This window comes from Arvicola amphibius, chromosome 12 (genome assembly GCF_903992535.2).
Source record: "Arvicola amphibius chromosome 12, mArvAmp1.2, whole genome shotgun sequence".
NCBI lineage: Eukaryota > Metazoa > Chordata > Mammalia > Rodentia > Cricetidae > Arvicola > Arvicola amphibius.
Genome location: NC_052058.2, coordinates 100,011,698 through 100,031,883, shown reverse-complemented (window position 1 = coordinate 100,031,883; position 20,186 = coordinate 100,011,698). Strand labels below are relative to the sequence as shown.

The window sequence follows — 20,186 nt, the reverse complement described above, 5'->3', positions numbered from 1 at the left end:
CTCACTGAGATTCTGGATGGAGATTCAGAAGCATTCAAGGGTTGCTCACTTCTTGGGTTCCTCAAAGGACTTATGCCTCGTCCTTGGTTGTGTAGACGGACGTGCCTTGCTGGCCCGTGGGCCTCTATTTTTATTAGTCAGTTTTCTTGTCGCCCTGACAAAGCACCTGGCATAAACAACCCAAAAGAGGAGCAATTTACTTTTAATCATGGTTTCTGGAGTTGAGTCTACAGTCATTGGCCCTACTGAGTTGAGGCCTGTGGTGAGGCAGAAGATCATGGTGGTAAGATGTTCAGAAGATACTGTTCCTCTCATGGTAGACAGGAGGCGAAGCACAAGAGAGGGCCTGAGTACTGTGCAAACCCTTCAGGGACTGCCTCCTAGTGAGCTATGCCCTTCAACTAACCTCTATTCAAAAACTTTCCAGGCCCTCCCAGAACAGCGCAGCCTGCTGGGGAGCAACTGATTAGCACACGAGCCAAGGGCATTTCTATTCATATCAAGACACTCAGGTCTGGCATGGGGCTCAGTTGATGGCCTAACATGCATGAATCCCTGGGCTCCCTCTGCAGCCATCTATAAACCAGTCGTGGCATGGCACTAGTTATGATGAATTTTAATCGTTAACTTGATCAAGCTCAACCCACCTGAGAAGAGAATCTCAACAAGGGCGTGTCTACACCGCATTGGTCTGTGGGGGACTATCTTAATTGAGTTAATAAGAGTGGAAAGACCCAGCTCACTGCGGGTAGCATCACTCCCTAGGCAGCATGCCCAAACTGTCTAAAAGTGGAGAAATTGAGCTGAGAACAAGCAAGAAAGGAAGCAAGCATGCAATCAATCATTCCTCTATGCTCTTGATGTAGATATAATGTGACTAAATGCTTCCTGCCATTCTGATTTAACCTAGAAGTATGATACAATAAGCCATTTCTCTCTTAAGCTACTTTTGGTTAGAATGTTATATCATAGCAACAGAAATGAACTAGGAAAGTGGGACAATCTAATCTCAGGACTCAGTAGAAGGAGGTAGAAGGATCAGGATCAGGAGTTTAAGGCTAGCCTGATATACATACATACATACATACATATATATGTATGTATATATGTCTTTCAAGGCTGTCGTTGGATACTTGAAACCAGAAAACCAGAGAGGAGGGGGAGAGAGAGGTTGTGAGGAGGCAATGTTCAAGCATCATTCCAACCATGCTGTGTCCTCATAACATCATTATCCCTTCTCAGTACAGTTTCCATAGTAACCTGCCCCACCATAAAGGCTCTGTCCTTACTTCACATCAGAAGCAGCTGGAAGCATGTTCAGTACACAGACCTGTGGGTTTTAGATTGTAGCTCAACCATTGGGAGGTTAGACCCAGAAGACTGCATCTCAGGTACTCCCCAGAGATGCAGCTCTGTGTGCATCAGGACTTTAGAGAATCCGCTCAGTCTTCCAGTCTTCCTTGGTATGCCTTGGTCGGTGGGTTCAGAGTACCCCAGCTTCGAGCACCCAGCAACAGGAACAGTCATTGACTTAGCTTCCAAATACTGTTGTCCACCAAGCAGAGGGTCCCCAAGAGCAGAAGTTTGTCTGGTGGCCTACAGTCGGAATCCCTAGACCTCCCGTGGGCCTGGCATAGTGAAGGCACTCAGTATGGGCTATGAACTAGTAGATGGATCAATGCTGGCACAGCCTCCTCTACCTGTAAACTCGGCCTTGACATCTCTGCAACTTCTCAGTTCCATATCTTCATCTGGGCCTTCCACTCTCTTTGATTTGGTGTTTGTGGGGGGGACCCAAGGCATCTGATTCAACCCATACTGTAAAGTGAAGCAGAAGCCATGAAATAGAGGGGAGAATGGTTTATTGAGTCGACACAGCCATGAAACACAGAGGAAAGATGTGTCTGCCTAGCTCGCCATTTGGTGCTGGTTCATAGTCTTCAACCCCCTGACCTGTCTCGAGGCATTGGTTAACCCCAGGCAGGCTCAGCAGCCAGTATGAAGAGACACAAGGAGGGGTGTGTGTGTGTGCGTGTGTGTGTGTGTGTGTGTGTGTGTGTGTGCATGCATGTGTGTGCATGTGTGTGTACACAAGGGATGGGCCTGGCTGGGATGAATAGGGTCAGCAGAGGGTACAAAGGCCCGGGGAAGGTAAGAAAGTTAGTCATGTGGTAAGTTTCTGCCTTGTTAGTAGCGCCAGCACCTAGTGGGCCTGGGAGAGGCTCTGAAGGTGGGGTGAGGACAGGGCAGGCTACAGCCCAGGACAAGGATGGCAGGAATCTAGAAGACAGTGACCTTAGGAAGTCCTTTACTTTCATAGCATTGTATTTGCTTTGTTTTCTTAAGACAGAATTATATTTAGCCTCAATCTTGCTGTGTAGTTGAGGATTATCTAGAACCTTTAATCCTCCTGCCTCCTCCCTACTGGGATTATAGGCGTGTGCTACCATACCTAGTTTTTGTGATCCTGAGAACCAAACCCAGGGTCTTGTGCATGCTGGGTAAGTGTTCAACCAGCTGAGCCACATCCCCGGCCCTGGAGTTAAGAGAGGTTCTCCATAGGCTCACATGTTAATCACTTGCCCATTGCATGCAAGACCATGATTTTCATCTATATCCCAACCCTGGAAAGGCGAAGTTCAAGAAGTCATATAATAGGAACTGGGCTTAAAGGGTGGTGATGGTGGGCAGCCTTGGTCCATGCTCCCTCCCAATGCAGTGCTGGGCTCTCCTCTGCAGGCTGCGAAGGGCTGTGGGACAACATGAGCTGCTGGCCCTCCTCAGCACTGGCGCAGACGGTGGAAGTGCAATGTCCGAAGTTCCTCCAGATGCTCACGGGCAGAAATGGTAACCATGCAGCTTGAAGGGCCCTGGCCAGAGGTTGCAATGGCTCCTGGATGAGAACGCAGTAGTCTCTGAGGACAATCAGTGGGGGAACCAATAAGGGGAGGTCTCTGGAGACTGGAACTGTTGCATGGCTGTGTGAGAGCACAGTTTTCAGGGTCGTAAGGAAGGAACAGGAGGCAAGGTCTTTAGACCAGTGAGATGGCTCAGCATGCTACAGGGGCTTGCCGCCAAGTCAGCTGATCTGAGTTTGCTCCCCATGGCCCACATCGTGGAAGAAGAGAACTGACTCCCACAAGCTGTTTTCAAACCTCCATACAGGTGTCCAAAAGTGTAATCTAATAAAGGAGGAGGAGTAGGGGGAAGAGGAGGCAGCAGCCTTGGCCCCAGTTTAGGAGCCCTCCCCCCTTCCTCCATGTTTCTGCTTCCTTGGTGACCAGCCACCTTGCTTCAGATACCCCACAGTGCCGCCCTCTGGAGCAGCTAGCTGCCTCTAGACCACTCACGTTCTGTGCCCGTTGTCCCGGGACTTGCTGCTACCCGGAGGTGTCCCTGGGTGCCCTGGCTTCCTGAAGGATGCCTTACGTGAGCACATCTGCAGTCTGTGATGATTACAGGCACTTGCTGCTTTCATGGGTGCTGGGGATGCAAACCTGGGTGCTTCTGCTTGCAGAGCAAGCTCTTTCCCCACTTGGTCCCTCCCTAGCCCCGGAAGGCATTTTAAACATCTTCCTTTATTTCTTCTCCCTCTCTTCTCTTCCACATCTCACATTTTCTTCACCAACCTCCAAACCTCCACTCTAGTGCCCCTTTCCCGCCATGCTCACATCTTCAATCTTACCAACTGTCTTTGCTCCTGGCAGGACCCCTTACATCAGGCACTTGGGTCCATGAAGCGTAGGACTCAGGCCATCCATGCCTCCGTGGTTGGCGTGGAGCAATGTGCTGGCCCTAACATCCAGGTATCCATGGCTGGCAGGTTCCTGCTGTAAAAGACTTCTGTCTCCGACCATCTCCTCAAAGCCTTCTCTGAGCTGGCACACCTATCCTTCTGCAGCGTGGCTAGGAGAAACCACTGCCTGTGGCCCCAGGGTGACCAGAGGCTTGCCTGATCACACCCTTCCCCAGTTAACTGCTTGAACTCCCGCCCACCTCATTAACTGGAAGACTTCTGAATGATCAATTTTCCTCGCTGCAGCTTCACCTACTCACCACATGGTGTCACTGTGGGGCTGCAGGTTTACACTGAGGCCCTGCCTTGTAGGTGGTGGCCAGGTTCCTGGGTTGGTGGGAGGACCAGCTCATTCCACGGACTCATACCTAGCCTCAGGGAGCTGGCTGGTCCAAGAGCGTGGGTCAGGACCTGTCTGAGCCTGCTGTTCACCAAGAACTTTTCTCTCCCATGGCTCTATCTTAGATCTGATTAGACATTTGCTCTCTGGCCCTGCAGAAAAGGTTCCCTATAGTGTCCCCAACTCCAGAGAGACGTACTCGTGGACACCAGTCAGTGTTCAGGGCAACTTCTTTTTGAACAAGGAAAACACATTCTAGAGTTATTTCCTAAGTAGTTCTTTACCACAACAATCCATACTGGCCCAGACAGGCATCTGAGTGGCTGGGAAAACTGCAGGCTGCTTTCTGCCTCGGATAGTTCTCATGCCAGGCTTAGAACTTCCTCTGAATGTCTCAATGTCCTTGAGACATTCCTTTGATTTATTTTCCTTTGAAAACAGTACAGGCATTTTCGAAGTTTCTTGTTTAAAATGTATTTAGGAGGACATGCTCCCCCAGGCCTGTAACCCCAGCCTCCTCTGAGGCTGAGGCAAGAGTATCCCAAGTTTGAGGCCTTTCTGAGCAACTCAGTGAGACTCTGTCTTAAAATAAAGAGCAAAAGGAGGGGCTGGCGAGACGGCTCAGTTGGTAAAGCGCTTGCCACACAAACACGAGGACCCGATCCCTACCAACCAGGGAAAATCTTGGCACAGAGGGGCACGCCTGTGCCCCCAATGCTGAGGAGACAGGGTCAGTAAGATCTGGAGCTGGCTGGCCAGTCAGCTTAGAACTAAGCTGACTAGGTTCAGTGAGAAACCTTGTCTCAAAAAAATAAGGCAAAGAGTGGTCAAGGAAGATACTTTATGTCAGTATCTGACCTCTCAGCACACACACACACACACACACACACACACACACACACACAGAGAGAGAGAGAGAGAGAGAGAGAGAGAGAGAGAGAGAGAGAGAGAGAGAGAGAGTAAAAAGGGTTAGAAATATATTTTAGTGAGAAAGCTCTTGCCTAGCATACCCCAGGCCCTAGGTTCAATCTCAATCTCTCTCTTTCTCTCTCCCTTTCTTCCCCACCACTGCCCCGCTGCACATATACATTCTCTCTCTCTCTCTCTCTCTCTCTCTCTCTCTCTCTCTCTCTCTCTCACACACACACACACACACACACACACACACACACACACACGTTTCTGGATAACATCAGGTGTTGGTACAGCCTTTTAGACAGGTTCTGCCCTGAACTGCGATGCATGCACATACAGACATACAAACTGAAGCTTTCTGGGCTCTTAGGAAGGAATCCCTGTCCTTGTTAGGAATGACCCCAGAGGAAGTGAGTGGAGAGGGGGTGGACAGAGCCCATCCTTAGGCTGTCCTATAGAGATGCTCCATCGGCACCACGTAGGCTTGTCAAAGGCTCAGAAGGCAACCCCGAGTCACAGTCAGATATCTTGGGAATGCTACTGGGTTCCTGAGGATAGAGGGCCCTAGACAGGCAGGCAGCTGTGCTGTGCTGGGCCCATAGAGAGCCACCATGTCGCCTGTGCCGACAGCCTCCAGCTCTGGAGCCATTTCTGTCTAGTCAGTGGACACTTGACCTCCATTCTCTCCCATCCCACAGTTGCTCCCGACTTCATTCTAAAACCTTCTCACCCCTCCCTTGAGCGCTAAGACTCTATATCCTGCTCATGCCTGCCTCTTGCGGGAAGGCCGCTTCTGGCTGGCACCAGCCTGGGCATTTCTTTATGTCACTCTGACTGTGGGGAGGGTGGTGTGGGTAAAGCCTCATTAAGACCAAGAAATCGCGCTGGGCAGAGACTGTGATTGGCCCATTCTAGGCTGGTGGTTGCAGCCTCCTGAACCTTGTAAGGGTGGACAGGTCTAGGGTCCTAAAGACATGGCCTTCTGAGACTGGAAGCCACCGTGGAGCTATAGGGAGTGCTCCTGATGGGAGGGAGCTAGTGCTGGCACACACCCTGGCTATGTGCTCCTTCACTGGGCTGTGGGATGAGAGCAGGGTCCATACAGAAAGAGTTTAGGACCGGACTGGTCTGAGAAAAGCTGTCAGTGTTTCTCCAGCTCAGAGTCTGTTGGACCCAAACTGCAAACGATGACCTAAGCCCTGGTGTCACTAAGAGAGAGCAAGTCAGGCCCAGCAATGATTGTTAAGGGGCCACTAGACAGGATTCCCATCCATGGCATTGGTGATGGCACCCTCAGTCTGTGAAGGACACAGGTCCTTGGTGACTAGGATGGAAATTCAGGTGGTCATTCAGACCAGGAAGGGCAGCATCTCCTGGAACCTGCAGGAGGCCTTCCTGGCCAGTGACACCGCCCTGGCCAGTGGCTCCGCCCTGGCTAGTGGCTCTACCCTGGCCAGTGGCTCCACCCTGGCTAGTGGCTCCTTTCCTTTGTCTTTGGATGCTGGCTTTGAAAAGTCAGGTGGGGGACAGGAAAGGGTAGATGTTAGAACATGTATCTAGCACTCAGGAGGTCCTGGTGAAATCCCTAGAGCATACATGTGCATATCTACAAGCACACACATGTATTCCCACAGTGGGAAATTCTCCCCTCCTAGTGTACCCCATGCAGCAGGAAACTCAACCCAGTTCTCTATGAAAAGAGCTTGGCACAGGTCTGCCAACTTCACACCTTACTCTGCCTGTGAAGCAAGCCAGTGGATGATGCCCAAGGACTCGGGGCCACACTCTTAGTTCTAGGAAATCATTACCCCAGTGTTCAGAGGAGTCAGCCTGCAGTGTTGTGCCAAGCAGGGATGGAGGACAGACAGTTTCAACTATCTCAACTGAGCCTCAATTATAAGCAAAGGAATTCCTTCCACAAGGGGCAGTTGCCTGACAGGCTTTGCCTCGGTGGTCTCTGATGGTTCCCATCCGGTGAGACAAGCAGGACACAGTGGGCAAGTGTGAAGATGCAGAACCTTTAAAAAAGGCACTTGTAATGCCAGTGCCAGCGTGCAGAGGCAGGGGAATCCCCGGAACTCTCTAACCAGACGGATTAGTCTAATTGGCAAATTCCAAGCACGTAAGAGACTGTCTCAAAAAGCCCCAGTGGATGGCATCTGAGGAATGGGACCCAAGGTTGACCTCTGACCTCACAGAGACAGGGGGTAAGGGGGAAAGATGGAGGGGTGGAAGAATGGAGGGAGGGAGGGGGAGACAGACAGACAGAGAGGGAGACAGACAGATAGACAGAACTGTGAGGGCCCAAGGATTCATTGTAACAGAAGCTAAGTCCTCGCCATCCACCCAGATGTCTCAGGACCCCCTATTACATCAGCAGAACTGGGGTGCAAGTAAGAACGGGGATCCGTACATGTGTGTGTGAAGAGCAGACCCAACCCCAGTTCTCCATTTACTGAGATAATGATGTGGGCAAGTTACGTCACCAGTGTATGCCTCAATTTGCCCACCTGTAAAATGGTGGTAATATTTTCATGTCACCAGAGACTGTACTGTATGGTTCCACGGCCTGATCCCCTCTGTTCATCTGCCGTACACTTGTCACCCTCAGGGTCCCTCTTCAGGAACTGCACCCAGGATGGCTGGTCAGAAACTTTCCCAAGGCCTGACCTGGCCTGTGGCGTCAACATGAATGATTCCTCTAATGAGAAGCGGGTAAGCCTGTCATGTGGCACCACCGGGCCCCCGAGATGGGTGAATGTAGGATGAGGTCCTAGACAGGACGTGGAAGTCAGAGAGAACCTGGGGCCAGGATTATCAGCATGTGCCGTCACATCTAGTTCATAGGGTGCAGGGATGGAACCCTGGGCTCTGTGCACTCTGGGCAAGCAGTGCTCAACAGGTTGAGTCTCATCTCTGCTCAAACTTTGTTATCTTGGTTAAAACCCTCCCCCGTCCACCGGCTGATGATGACATGTCCTGCTTGGCTTTTCCTTCCTTCCTTCCTTCCTTCCTTCCTTCCTTCCTTCCTTCCTTCCTCCCTTCTTTCTTTCTTTCCTTCCTTCCTTCCTTCCTTCCTCCCTCCCTCCCTCTCTTTCTTCCACTCTTCCCTCCCTCCCTCCTTCTTTCCTTCCTTCCTTCCTTCCTTCCCTCCTTCCCTCCTTCCTCTCTTCTTTCCCTCCCTCCTCTCTTCCTTCCTTCCTTCCCTCTTTTCTTCCCTCCCTCCTTCCCTGCCTCCCTCCCTCCTTCCCTCCCTCCCTCCCTCCCTCCCTCCCTCCCTCTCTCCTTCCTTCCTTCCTTCCTTCCTTCCTTCCTTCCTTCCTTCCTCTTTTGGTTCCTTCCGTTCTTTCTTTTCCCGTCCCCTTTCTGGGCATGTGTTACTAGAGTATTGACAAATGTCAGTAGTGGGCTTAGACTGATAGAAAGACTAGGCACAGATGCCCCTGAAATGTCTACAGCGTCTAGGGCACCTACTCAGAACAAAGATTGTCAGACTATGGCCTTGGGCCATGAGGAGCCTTCACAAATGAAGTTTCGTTGGTACAGAGCCAAGACCATTAGCACCGCAAGGCTGCTTCTGTGTGACAGGGACAGGGCTGAGTAGTTGCGGGAGACTGTGTGACACTTTGACCCTAAACTATTTACTGTCTCTTCATAGGAAATGCTTGCTGTCATCTGAGTAGAGGGCACAGCAAACAGGTGGTATTGCCAGGCTCCAGGACAGAGTTGGGGTGTTCCCTGACTCTGAGCCCTCTAGGGCCAAGGCACAGCTGCAGATGTTAGAAGCTGAGGGAACAAGGGTCACATGAGAACTCCTGGGAATCAGGGTCATGCTGGGGTCAGACCTCACACATATGAAATCGGGGCTCAAGGTCACTTAGTACTGAATAGGACAAATTATTCTGCCAGGACACTTCACACAGTCAATGTGTGCATTCTTGGGCTCCCATGAACTAGTGTAGGTGTCACAAGACCAGATTGCCACCTTCAGTGGTGTGGGCCTCCCTGTGCCAAGTTTCAGGTTGAAGGAGAGAGCGTGGTGTAGCAGCTGAAGGAGAGAGCGTGGTGTAGCAGCTGAAGGAGAGAGCGTGGTGTAGCGGTTAAGAGCATGATCTCGGGAGCTGGGATTACACACCAACAGGCTGACCCAAGAACTTGTCAAATACTACAGATTTCTTTCTTTACTTATTTTTTTAAAGCAGTCTCAGACAGTCCGGGCTGGCCTCAATCTCCCTAAATAGCCCAGAATGGCCTAGAACTCCTGTTCCTCTTCCCTCTTCTCCAGAGTGCTGGAATTACAGGCTCGCTACCCCGTGCCTGAGTGCCTGACGTATGTGTTGCTAAGACGCAAACTCCGAGCTTTTAACCCGCTGGGCAGGCATCCTATCAGTTCTCCGTCATCTTAGGAAGGGGACGCTCCACTCCTACTGAACCAGTCATCCTATTCCCTGCTCCAGCCCCCCAAACTGCTGCCAGTCACAACTATTCCACACCCAGGCTGGCCTCAAACTCCTTATGTAGCTGAGATGACTGTGAACATCTGATCCTCCTACTTCCGTTGTGTTGAATGACAGGCGTGTGCACCATGCCCAGTTTATATGGCTGGAACTCAGCCATGTCCCAGCTCTGCAGGGTTCTTTGGTGTCCCAGACTTTAGGGGTTATTAATCTAAGGCAGATCATCATCCTTCATAGTTCTCCTCACCCCGAGAGGTGGCCTTTGACTTCAGGGACAGTTGCTGAAGGAGGGAGACTCCACCCCACACAGTTGGCCTCACATGGAGAGTCATCCGATGCCAAAATGTCCCTGTTTATTCTGAGTGGAAATCTACACGCACGCAAGCTTCCTGCACTAGGCCTCACACAGCGAGTCTTACATTTTATCTTGTCAATCATCCTGATACTTTCCTCCTAAACTGTCAACACCCTACCACCCCCACACGCTTGGATTTTCCTGTGCTCTCCTGGAAAATTGCTGTCTTCCCAAAGCACCCAGATTCCTTAAGGTGCCTCCTAAAATAACACACTTGCATTCATGACTTCCCGGTGACATGGCCACCTGTTCAGCGCATTCTATTAGTGAAAGAGAAAATAAGCCCATTTTTATTTTTGGAGGCTAACTCATACCTCAGAGTCTCTACCATCTGACCCTGCTGACTCACGCTGAAGGGTGGATGGCGCTGGGGGAAGTACCACATGCTGAGGGGCTTCTGAATGCCAAGCATTGTAGACACAGCCCATCTCGTAGCTTCTTCCCGTTTCCAACAAGCCTGCAGGGAAGAACATATGATTCCCGCTTTGAAGATGAAGAATCTGAAGCTCAAAGAAGTTGAGTCATTTGCTCAGGGCTGGCCTTCTTGGGTTTGGAAGCTTGGCTTGTTTCCCTCCTGTCTACCGTGTGATGCTGCGGAACGTGGGCCGTTCCCATCCCAAGCCCTCGCTGCGCTAGTCAGGAAGGCTCCCTGCACAGATCTGGTGCCTTAAAGCTGCAATTCCCCTTTTCATTCGCTTACTAATCAGCACTCATCAACTGTAGAAAATGCCAGCACAGAAGAGGATGAAAGGAACTTACAGCTCTGCTCAGAACCAGGAGACCAAGGTCTTGCTGGCACGTGAAATGTCTCCTTACCACGTGATGCATCTCCTTACCATTTCTTTAAAGAAATTTTTATCACATTTTTTGTTTGTGTTCTGGGGGAGGGGTTGGCACCTGTACCCCGGCTCAGAGGACCAGCAGACACTGCTGCAATCCTTTCTCTCCTTCCATTACGTGGAACTGAGCACTGAACTCGCACCATCGTCTGTCTGAAAGTGTCTTCCCTCGATGAGCAACCCTACCAGCTCACCACAGGCTTGTTTTTAATGAAGATAAGAAATTGAACCCCACAGAATGGCTGATACCTTTTTCCCCCCAAGACAAGCATTCTATTAGTGTACCATAGGCTAGCCTCAAACTCACTATGTTACATAGCTCCATAGATTTTAAAAAAGTGATTATAAGATCTGATCACAGGATATATAAGTGCAGGTCCCAGGCAAGACCCCCAGAATATGATGTTCAATTTAAAAACAAAAATGTTTTGCCCAGACAGAGAATTCCAGTAGCTTGCTTTATTCCTTTTCCATCAGGGTTTCGTGTAGTCAAACACGGCTTTAATCTCTCTGTGTGGCCGGGAAGAACCTGAACTTTTGACCCTTAACCTCTACCTGCTTGTTTACCCCCACACCCACTTTCTGAAGGGCGGGGGATGGAAGCCAGAGTTTCTCACTAGACAAGCAGTCTGCAAACCGAGCTCCAGCCCCAGCTACCCAATCACACTGATCACAAAAATTTCCACCTATCATAATCCAACCCTTCTGTCCATATAGCTGAAATCACTCAGTGCTCCAAGTCTGTCTCCTGTCTTTGTGTGCACCATGACCAGGCCCTGACTTCTTTAAAATTTCAGTGGAAGCATCACTTTAACCCTGGAAGAACAGACGTAGGTCAGCCGGGCAGTGGTGATGCACACCTTTAACCCCAGCACTCGGGAGACAGAGGCAGGTGGATGTCAGTGAGTTTGAGGCCAGCCTGGTCTCCAAGAGCTACTTCCAGGACAGGCACTAAAGCTACAGAGAAACCCTGTCTCGAAAAACCAAACGAAAAGATACATAGGTTAAGATCGCATACTAGACTAATCTACTATTGGGCGCTGGAAGCTTTCAGTCCAGTAGTTCTGTAATAAACACCTTTATGGACAAACATAATGGAGAAAAGGGGCTTCTTCCAACCTTGATGATGTACACACACACACACACACACACACACACACACACACACACACAATGTAACCTTAAAAATGTCTAAATATTTTTCTGAGGAATTTTGGGCCTCAGTGTTCTCATGACACTGGTTCTGGGAAACCTATGTATAACCAAATCTGAAGAAGATACTCAAATCTCTTACATAAAATTGCATGATATTCACATGGCATTCATGTACATCCTTCCGTGTACTCGAAGCCACCACTAGAGGACTCAGTGCTGAACGCACCGTGGGTGCTCTAGAACAGTGGTACTGGAGTCTCTAGGGAACGAGAACAAGGACCAGTGTCTGCACATGCTCGGGACACAAACAGCTTGGTTTTTTATTTTTGCACTTGTTTATTCCAGGTTGGAGGCATGTGCCATGGCACATGTGTGGAAGTCAGAAGACAACTTACAACCTGGTTCTCTCCTTACACCATGAGGGTCCCAGGGGTAGAATTCAGAGGGTCAACCTTGATGACAAATACCCTTTTCCACTAAGCCACCTCACTGGCCCGGAAACAGCTTCCCATCCCCAACATTTTAAAATTGTGGTTCATTGAATATGTAGACACAGAACCTGTGACTATGGAAGGCTGACTCAGTTTCTCAGGATTAACTCCTAGAGAGTTGGTCAGGGGCTCCGTTGGTAGAGTGCTTGTCTACCATGCAGGAAGCCCTAGCTTTCATCCCTGGCACTGTGAAAGCCTGGCAGGGTGGCACACACCACTTGGGAGGCAGCATTACAAAATCTAGTAGTACAAGGTCACCATCAACTACAGAGCAAGTCTGAAGCCAGCTTGGGCTACAAGAGAGACCCTGTCACAGGATAGAAGGGAGGCCAGAAGAAGCGCCCATCTCAAAGGCCCTCAGTACGTATCTCCACATTCTTTTCTTAAAAATTGAACCAGTTTTCATTCCCACTGTACCCTCACCTTTGTAGAGTATTATTAATTTTAAAATCTCTCAATTTTGTTGTTAATATTACCACCATTTTAATGTCCATTTCTTCGACCCATCTTGACTATTTTACCTGGACCTAAATGCAGGTCTCTTACCTCTTTTTGGTTCAGTATTCCTTTCTACTGCAATATTTTTGCATCAATGTGAGGAGGCAGTGACTGAGTAAATGTCACACCACTGGTAGTGTAGGGCATAGGTCAAGGCGATGCTCCTCTGCGTCTTCCTTGTAGCGCTGTATAATAAAGTGATTCTTTTTGCCATTTAGAGAGATTTTATTTTTATTTATGTGTATTGTACATATATGTGCATATGTGTAGGTGCCCTTGGAGATCAGATGAGTGTGTCTGTTCTCCAGGAACTGCAATTACTTACAGGTGGTTGTGAGCTGCTTGACATAGATACAGGAACCAAACCTGGGCCGTCTATAGAGAAGCAAGCTCGCTTGAGCATTGAGTCACTGCTCCAGCCCCTGGGTGTCTCATTTAAGACACCGAGCACCAACAAACCTCTCCGTTTTAATGAATGAAGTGAATGAAATGGTGAAGAGTGTGGAGAGAGGGGAAAATAGGCAAGGGATGCAGAGCAGGCAACAGAGGGACAGTGGGAAGAGGAGCTTTATTTGAAAATGGCAAGGCATTGCATACAATCACAAATTTTCTACAGACAACACCTTCATCTAAAAGACTAACTGATTTTAGGTGGTTCTAGAAAGAAAGAAAGAAAGAAAGAAAGAAAGAAAGAAAGAAAGAAAGAAAGAAAGAAAGAAAATACTAATAGGTGGACCACAAAAGCTAGCTATCTCCTTCAGGGCTACTTAAAAGGATTCAGAGCTAGGTTTGGTGGCGCACGCTTTTAATCCCAGCCCTAGGGAGGCAGAAGCAGAGGGAATCTCTGAGTTAGAGGCTAGGCTTGTCTACAGAGTGAGTTTCAGGACATCCAGGAATATACAGAGAAACCTTGCCTTTAAAAACAATAACAAGGCCAAGATTCTGGTGGGGACTGATATCACACACCTTCCATGTGTGCACTTAGAAGGATCAGGAGTTCAAGGTCATCTTCAGTTATACTGTGTTCAAGGCCAGCCTGGAATATGAGAGGCCCTTTCTCAAAACAAAACAAGAGCTGGAGGTGTAGTTAAGTTGAAAGGATGCTTGCCTTGCATGCATGGAGCTCTGGGTTTGGTTCCTAGCACCGTATAAACCAGGCATGGCAGCACATACCACCTGTAAGCCAAACACTTTGGAAGTGGAGGCAGGGAGAGTCAGAGTTCAAGGTCACCCATGGCCTCATAGAAAGTTTGAGGGCAGCCTGAGATACATGAAACCCTTTCTCAAAAAAAAAAAAAAAAAAAAAAAAAAAAAAAAAAAAAAAAAAAAAAAAAAAAACCCGCCAGGCAGTGGTGGTTCATGCCTTTAATCCCAGCACTTAGGAAGCAGAGACAGGTGAATCTCTGTGAGTTTGAGTTCAAGACCAGCCTGGTCTACAAGAACTAGTGCCAGGACAGGCACCAAAGCTATACAGAGAAACCCTGTCTCTAAAAACAAACAAAAATTCTATTATTTTGCATTGTTGTCTGCCAAATGCCTTCCTACAAAAGCAGTGAGGAGCTTGTCTCTGAAAGTAATCCAGTAAAGTCTTGCATTCATAGTGCTGGTAAAGGGACCACCAGCAGGCATCAGAATAACAGTCAAAATTGTTGGGACCAATGCTGCCTCAAGCCGGTACACTGGGACACAGAAGGGCCGGCTACGGCCAGATGGGCAGGTAGGGCTGACCTGTGCCTCTCTCTGCAGCATGCATACCTGCTGAAGCTCAAGGTCATGTACACTGTAGGCTACAGTTCCTCCTTGGCCATGCTCCTGGTCGCCCTCAGCATCCTGTGCTCTTTCAGGTGAGTCCCCCAGCCCTCAAATCTTCCTAACTACTCAGGATAGAAAGAGGGAGGTCTTAGTGTGCTTCCTGGTCATCTTGTGAAGCTCAGGACAGCTATAGATGTGACTCAACACAAAATCAGAATCTTAAAATGTATTTTTTATAACTCAGAAAAGCAGTGAATTTGTAGATGACAATGTGCTTTTGCAATGTCATGCAAAATGAACATATGTAAACATGTGTAAGTCCTCCAGTTGAGAAGGCTGTAGTTGGAGCCCTGGACTTAATGTGCACACCAAGACAATTCTTTGTTCAGTGCTGTCCAGAGGAGCTGAAAGGTTGGACACTCCCTATTTAAGCTTCCTTGAGGGTCAAGGGGTGTGGTTCAGTTGGTAGAGGGCCTGCCTAGCAAACTCAAGGCCCTGGATTCAACCCCCTGCTCTGTATCAGCTGAACATGGTGACACATTCCTCTGGCCAATCCAGGTGGAGGTGGGAGGATCAGAATGTCATAGTCATCTTTGACTACATAGGTAACTGGAAGCCAGACCAAGGTGCATAAGATCCTATCTCAAAATGAGATAACATCAGGGAGGACCAGCAATAAACTTCCAGCCCCTAGAGCACAGAAGAAAATCCAGGAACTGGTGGCAGTGGTTGGTCAGGGCCGAAGACAGGTTGCTGTTACAGAACTAGTGATGGCGTTATCTGTTCTGCTCTGGTCTATTTTATTTTGAGTCATGGCCTCACCATGTAGTCCCTACTAGTCTAGAACTTGAGGTGATCCATCTGCCTCCACTGCCGAAGTGCTAGGTTTACAGGCATGCACCGCTATGCCTGGCTATCTTTTCCTTTGTGACTTCAGTACAGTACAGTGTGCCCCGGGCACCGAGAGACCTATGCCCTCGTGCAGGTTCTGTTAACAGAGAGCTAGGACCCGAGGGCTGTGGCGGGGCTTTGGTTTCCTCATGCCAGGGGAGGAGCAGGGCAGGTGGACCTGTCAGAACACCAGCCCCCCTCCATGGTCTTGCCGCCCCACATTCTCTCTGACAGGAGGCTGCACTGCACCCGCAACTACATCCACATGCACCTGTTCGTGTCCTTCATCCTGCGAGCCCTGTCCAACTTCATCAAGGATGCGGTACTCTTCCCCTCGGATGACGTCACCTACTGTGATGCCCGTAGGGTAATGTGCCTAAGTGTCCTAGACTGACCTTGGAGGAGACCAAACCCCGTAGCTTATCGTCCTCCTTGCAAGCATCCATTAAGATTACACAGATGCTCCAGGGAAAAGGTAGTGTTTGGCAGGACATGGAGGTTCCAGGAGGTTCCATATGGTTCCGCAGCCATGAAGACATGATGTCAGTCATGTGTATGGGGAATTGGTGGAGGCCTCCGTTAATTCCCAGTGCTCCGGAGTGGACCAGCCACCCTGGGAACTAGAACTGCGGTCAGACTTCCCTGGACTGCAGCCAACTCCCCGAAATGGCAAAGTCTGGAGCAAGCTGCCTGGTTATTGAAGGGGAAAGTGCATTCATGCCTGAACACCTGTACACCCAGGCTTCTAGAAACACATCATTTCCCTAAGCCATTTTCTTCCTCCCACTGTCTAGATTCCGCTTAAGACACTGCACTCACTCTGCGTGTCACCCGGCATCCCTGACTGCTCATCATAAGCCCCTCACTGACGAAGATGCCTAGTGACCCACAGTCTTGCCCTTTGTCTGTTCTGCCCGAATGTGGGCCTTCAACCTCAGGCTTTCACCTCAGGATTGCAATATGGGTGCTGCACTTCCAAATTTCACATCCATATTCTGGGCAAGGAAGAAGGCTGCAGATTAAACAGTTTGTTTTCATTTTGAGAGATTTTGCTTTTTTAGTTATCTCCCAGAAAGTACACGCACACACACGTACAAACACACACACACTCAGAAAAGGAAATTGAAGGCGTTGGTCAGCACCGGGTGGTTTTCTCTGAAGGAATGCAAGGCTCAGGGCCAGTTCACAAGTGGAATCTACTTCCTGATTTCCGGCAGATCCTAGGCCATCCTCACTGGACCTGGGGGCCTGCAGTTCTAGAGAACACTGTGGGCCTGGTCTCCTGACCAAGGAAAGCTTCAGGAGACCCCTTGAGTGTGTTCATTTCTGTGTGTGCACATGCTTGTACATGAGTGTGTATATACATGCAGAAATATGAGGTCAAACTCAGATAGCCTTCCTCAGCCTCTGCCTCTTTTATTCTTTGAGACCAGGTCCGGTACCAGCCCAGAGCTCCCCGAGTCTGTTAGGTTGGCTGGCCAGCGATCCCCGGGATCTGCCTGTCTCCACTTCCCTAGTGCTGGGGTTTCAAGCTTGTGCTATCTGCCTTTTAAAAATGTGGGTTCTGGGGATCAAACTCGGGTCCTCATGCTTGTGCAGCAAACCCTTCACCCACTGAGCATCTCCAGAGCCCTGTGGAGACAGTTGTACCCCTCGAGTTTCACTCTAGACCTGCCTCCTGCCAGGTTACCCAAGGGAGGCTCAGCCACCCAGCCCCGGCTCATACGCCTATCTCTTCCAGGTGGGTTGTAAGCTGGTCATGATCTTCTTCCAGTACTGCATCATGGCCAACTATGCGTGGCTGCTGGTGGAAGGCCTCTACCTTCACACGCTCCTCGCCATCTCCTTCTTCTCAGAGAGGAAGTGCCTGCAGGCCTTTGTGCTCCTTGGATGGGGTATGTCTGTCCATGGTGCTGTGCGTGTGTGGTTTGCAGGAAAGGATGCTAAATTGAGAGGCAGGAGGACTCGGTTTCTAGTTGCAGCTCCATCCATCCACCCATCAATCTGTTCACCAAACCATCCACCATCTATCCACCCACATACCCACACCCACCTACCCACTCATGTATCTATCCACCCATTCACACACCCACCCACCATCCACAGATTCATCCATCCATCCATCCATCCATCCATCCATCCATTCATCCCCCTATCTACCCAACCACCAAAACATGTATCCTCTCCTCCATCTGTTCACCCATCCATCCAACCTGTAGAGTATATGAAGAAAGAAACCAGGAGTTTAGTGTCTGGTCCCAGATCCACACTGAACTAACTTGGGTAATCTTTGGCAAATTGCTGGATGGTTAACCCTCTGCCCTCGGGGTTTTTTGCCTTTCAAATGTGAAATAAGAGCTGTAATTTAGCTTCAACTGAATGCTGAGCATCCTGAGCTTTTTCCAATTATGTTCTGTCCAGCACTGGTCTCATCTTCCACAGATTATTTATGCTTGTGTCCTTTTATGGGGATCCTTGCAAGTCTGGACACAGGAGACTTCAGCAGAAAAGTAACAAGCCGGCTCACATAACTGAATAGTATAGAGATCGTCAACTTCACACTAAGCTGAATGCAGGCATTAAATGTTTTTCCTTCTGCCTTTACACTGCCATTTGTAACAGCGGCTTTATTCACACTGTTTTCCATGTTACTGCCAGAAGCATTGTGGGATGCCTGGTTCTCACTACCAGGCTCCTATAACACAAAGACAAGGAATCTCTGGTAGCACACACACACACACACACACACACACACACACACACTCACACAGTTCCACCATTCATTCTCTGAATTGCTCTGCAGTTCATTCTGGTTGAGTTACATGACTCTCACCCATGTGACTGAGATGACCACAGGGCTCTGAGAGAACTGAGTGCACCAATGGCTATAAGCCACTCAAACCACCTGGTTTCCAAAGAACGTTAAGGATTTAGTTTTTAGGAAAGAGAACAACATGACAGCGAGCCAGTTGTGCAAAGGCCCCACCACATATTTTCCTCCTCTCCTTTCCTACCTCTCCAAGAGAAGTAACTCCCATTTCTTGAACACTTACAGTATTCCAGGTGGTGGCTTGGTGCTTTACACTGGCCACTTAATCAATTCACCAACCTCCATAAGTCGTTCAGAGACTTAAGCTCAGAGACAGGATGCATATACTCAACTCACACTCTAGACAAGGGTGGATTCAGGGTTACCCGACAGTAACAAACATCCACCCATCCACTCTGTCACTATGCGCCAATATCCATCTGTCTATCCATCCAGCTACCTCCTTATGAACACAGTATATACCCACCCACCCATACTACACAATACACCTCTCCACATTTCATTCACACATCCACGCACCTCTCCGTACATCTATCTAGCCATCCATCTGTAGGTCCACCCACCTACCTATCTACCCATTCATTGTTTTGATTTATCACATAGTAAGAAACCTCAAGGTTCTCGGTTGAATAAGGCTCCTGGGAGTGGTTCCCAGTTTCATTTGGTTTCTGCCTGGCGCCTTTACCTATGAAGTGTCCCTGCAAGGGAAGCCTTCTTCTGGTGTTTCTGCTTGTCTAAATCTCTACAGGCTAGAGTCTCTTCTCTCCATCAGACCAGCAGAAAGGCAGGCAAAACACACTGTGCCCTCCTGCTCCAGAACTTTGGCCTGTTTAGCACATGACCCTTGACCAGCAGAGGCTTGCAGGGCCGTGCAGGTGTCTGCATAGGCGAGAAATCTCATGGGGCCCAGGGACTTGCCTTTGACTGCCCCTGATTTAGAAGGCAGCTTACCGAGCTCCATAGCCCTAATCTGTCAGGGTTTGAGAAATCTATAAATAAGATCAGGACCACAACTGACTCAACATTAAGCAGTTCTTTGTGCTCAGAACTCACAAAAATACAGGAATTAAGGCTGGGGGTGTGGTTCAGTTGGTAGAACATTTGTCTTCTGTTCATGAATCGGCCTGGTTGGTGGTGTACACCTGTTATCCCAGGATTGCAAATACGAGGCCACTCTCTTAGCCACACGGTGAGTTCAAGGACAGTCTGAGCTACCGGAGATGCTGTCTCCGTGTATATTTACTAAAACAACATAAAGGTTACTGACACCAGACTACCAACTCCATCACCCCCAGGACTTCAGTCAAGTAAGAGATGTAACAGTGTTCGGGGTTGGGCCAGGGTCTCCTGCTTATTACACAAATGCTCTACCACTGGGCCACACTCCCCAGCCCCGCTCTTCAGTTCTCTGATGGTTCCTCCTAATGTTTATCCTCATGTTTCTCCCTTCGTGGAAGGAGGTGCACTTGAGAGTGACATGCGTGTGCATCCCGGAGGACAACCCAGGCATCATGTCTTGGAATCCATCCACCAGGAAGATGGGTGCTGAACTTTCCAAGTGCTAGGTGAACGGGTGCTCAGGCTCCAGGACTCTGCCAGTCTCCACCTCCCCAGTGCTGGGATTACAAGCACCCATTCTAAACAACATGACAGACCACGTCCTTGGACCTGTGTTACCTCTTAAACCTTCCCTTCTGCCCTGGCTTCACTCTCTGCGGAAGCTCTGTAATCACGGGGAACAGCTTCCCTTATTCTAAGTTCCTGCTCTGCCTCCTGTGGTTCCGTTGGCTTCTTCTGCTTTCTGGGCATTTCTTGCCTTTATCTTCCAACTCTTCTACTGAATGTTTATCTTGGAAATCATATATTT

At 49.2% G+C, this 20,186-nt stretch overlaps 1 protein-coding gene across 2 annotated transcripts in view; it reads left to right on the top strand.

The window, feature by feature from the left end:
* Sctr (secretin receptor) overlaps nt 1-20,186 on the top strand; it is a 51,739-nt gene that overhangs the window by 20,410 nt on the left and 11,143 nt on the right. For both annotated transcript variants that reach the window (XM_038348682.2, XM_038348681.1), the window contains 5 exons: nt 2,740-2,847; nt 7,663-7,766; nt 14,593-14,690; nt 15,724-15,856; nt 17,231-17,384. In XM_038348682.2, the coding sequence (XP_038204610.1) occupies nt 2,740-2,847; nt 7,663-7,766; nt 14,593-14,690; nt 15,724-15,856; nt 17,231-17,384 (597 nt within the window). The remainder of the gene's footprint in view (nt 1-2,739; nt 2,848-7,662; nt 7,767-14,592; nt 14,691-15,723; nt 15,857-17,230; nt 17,385-20,186) is intronic.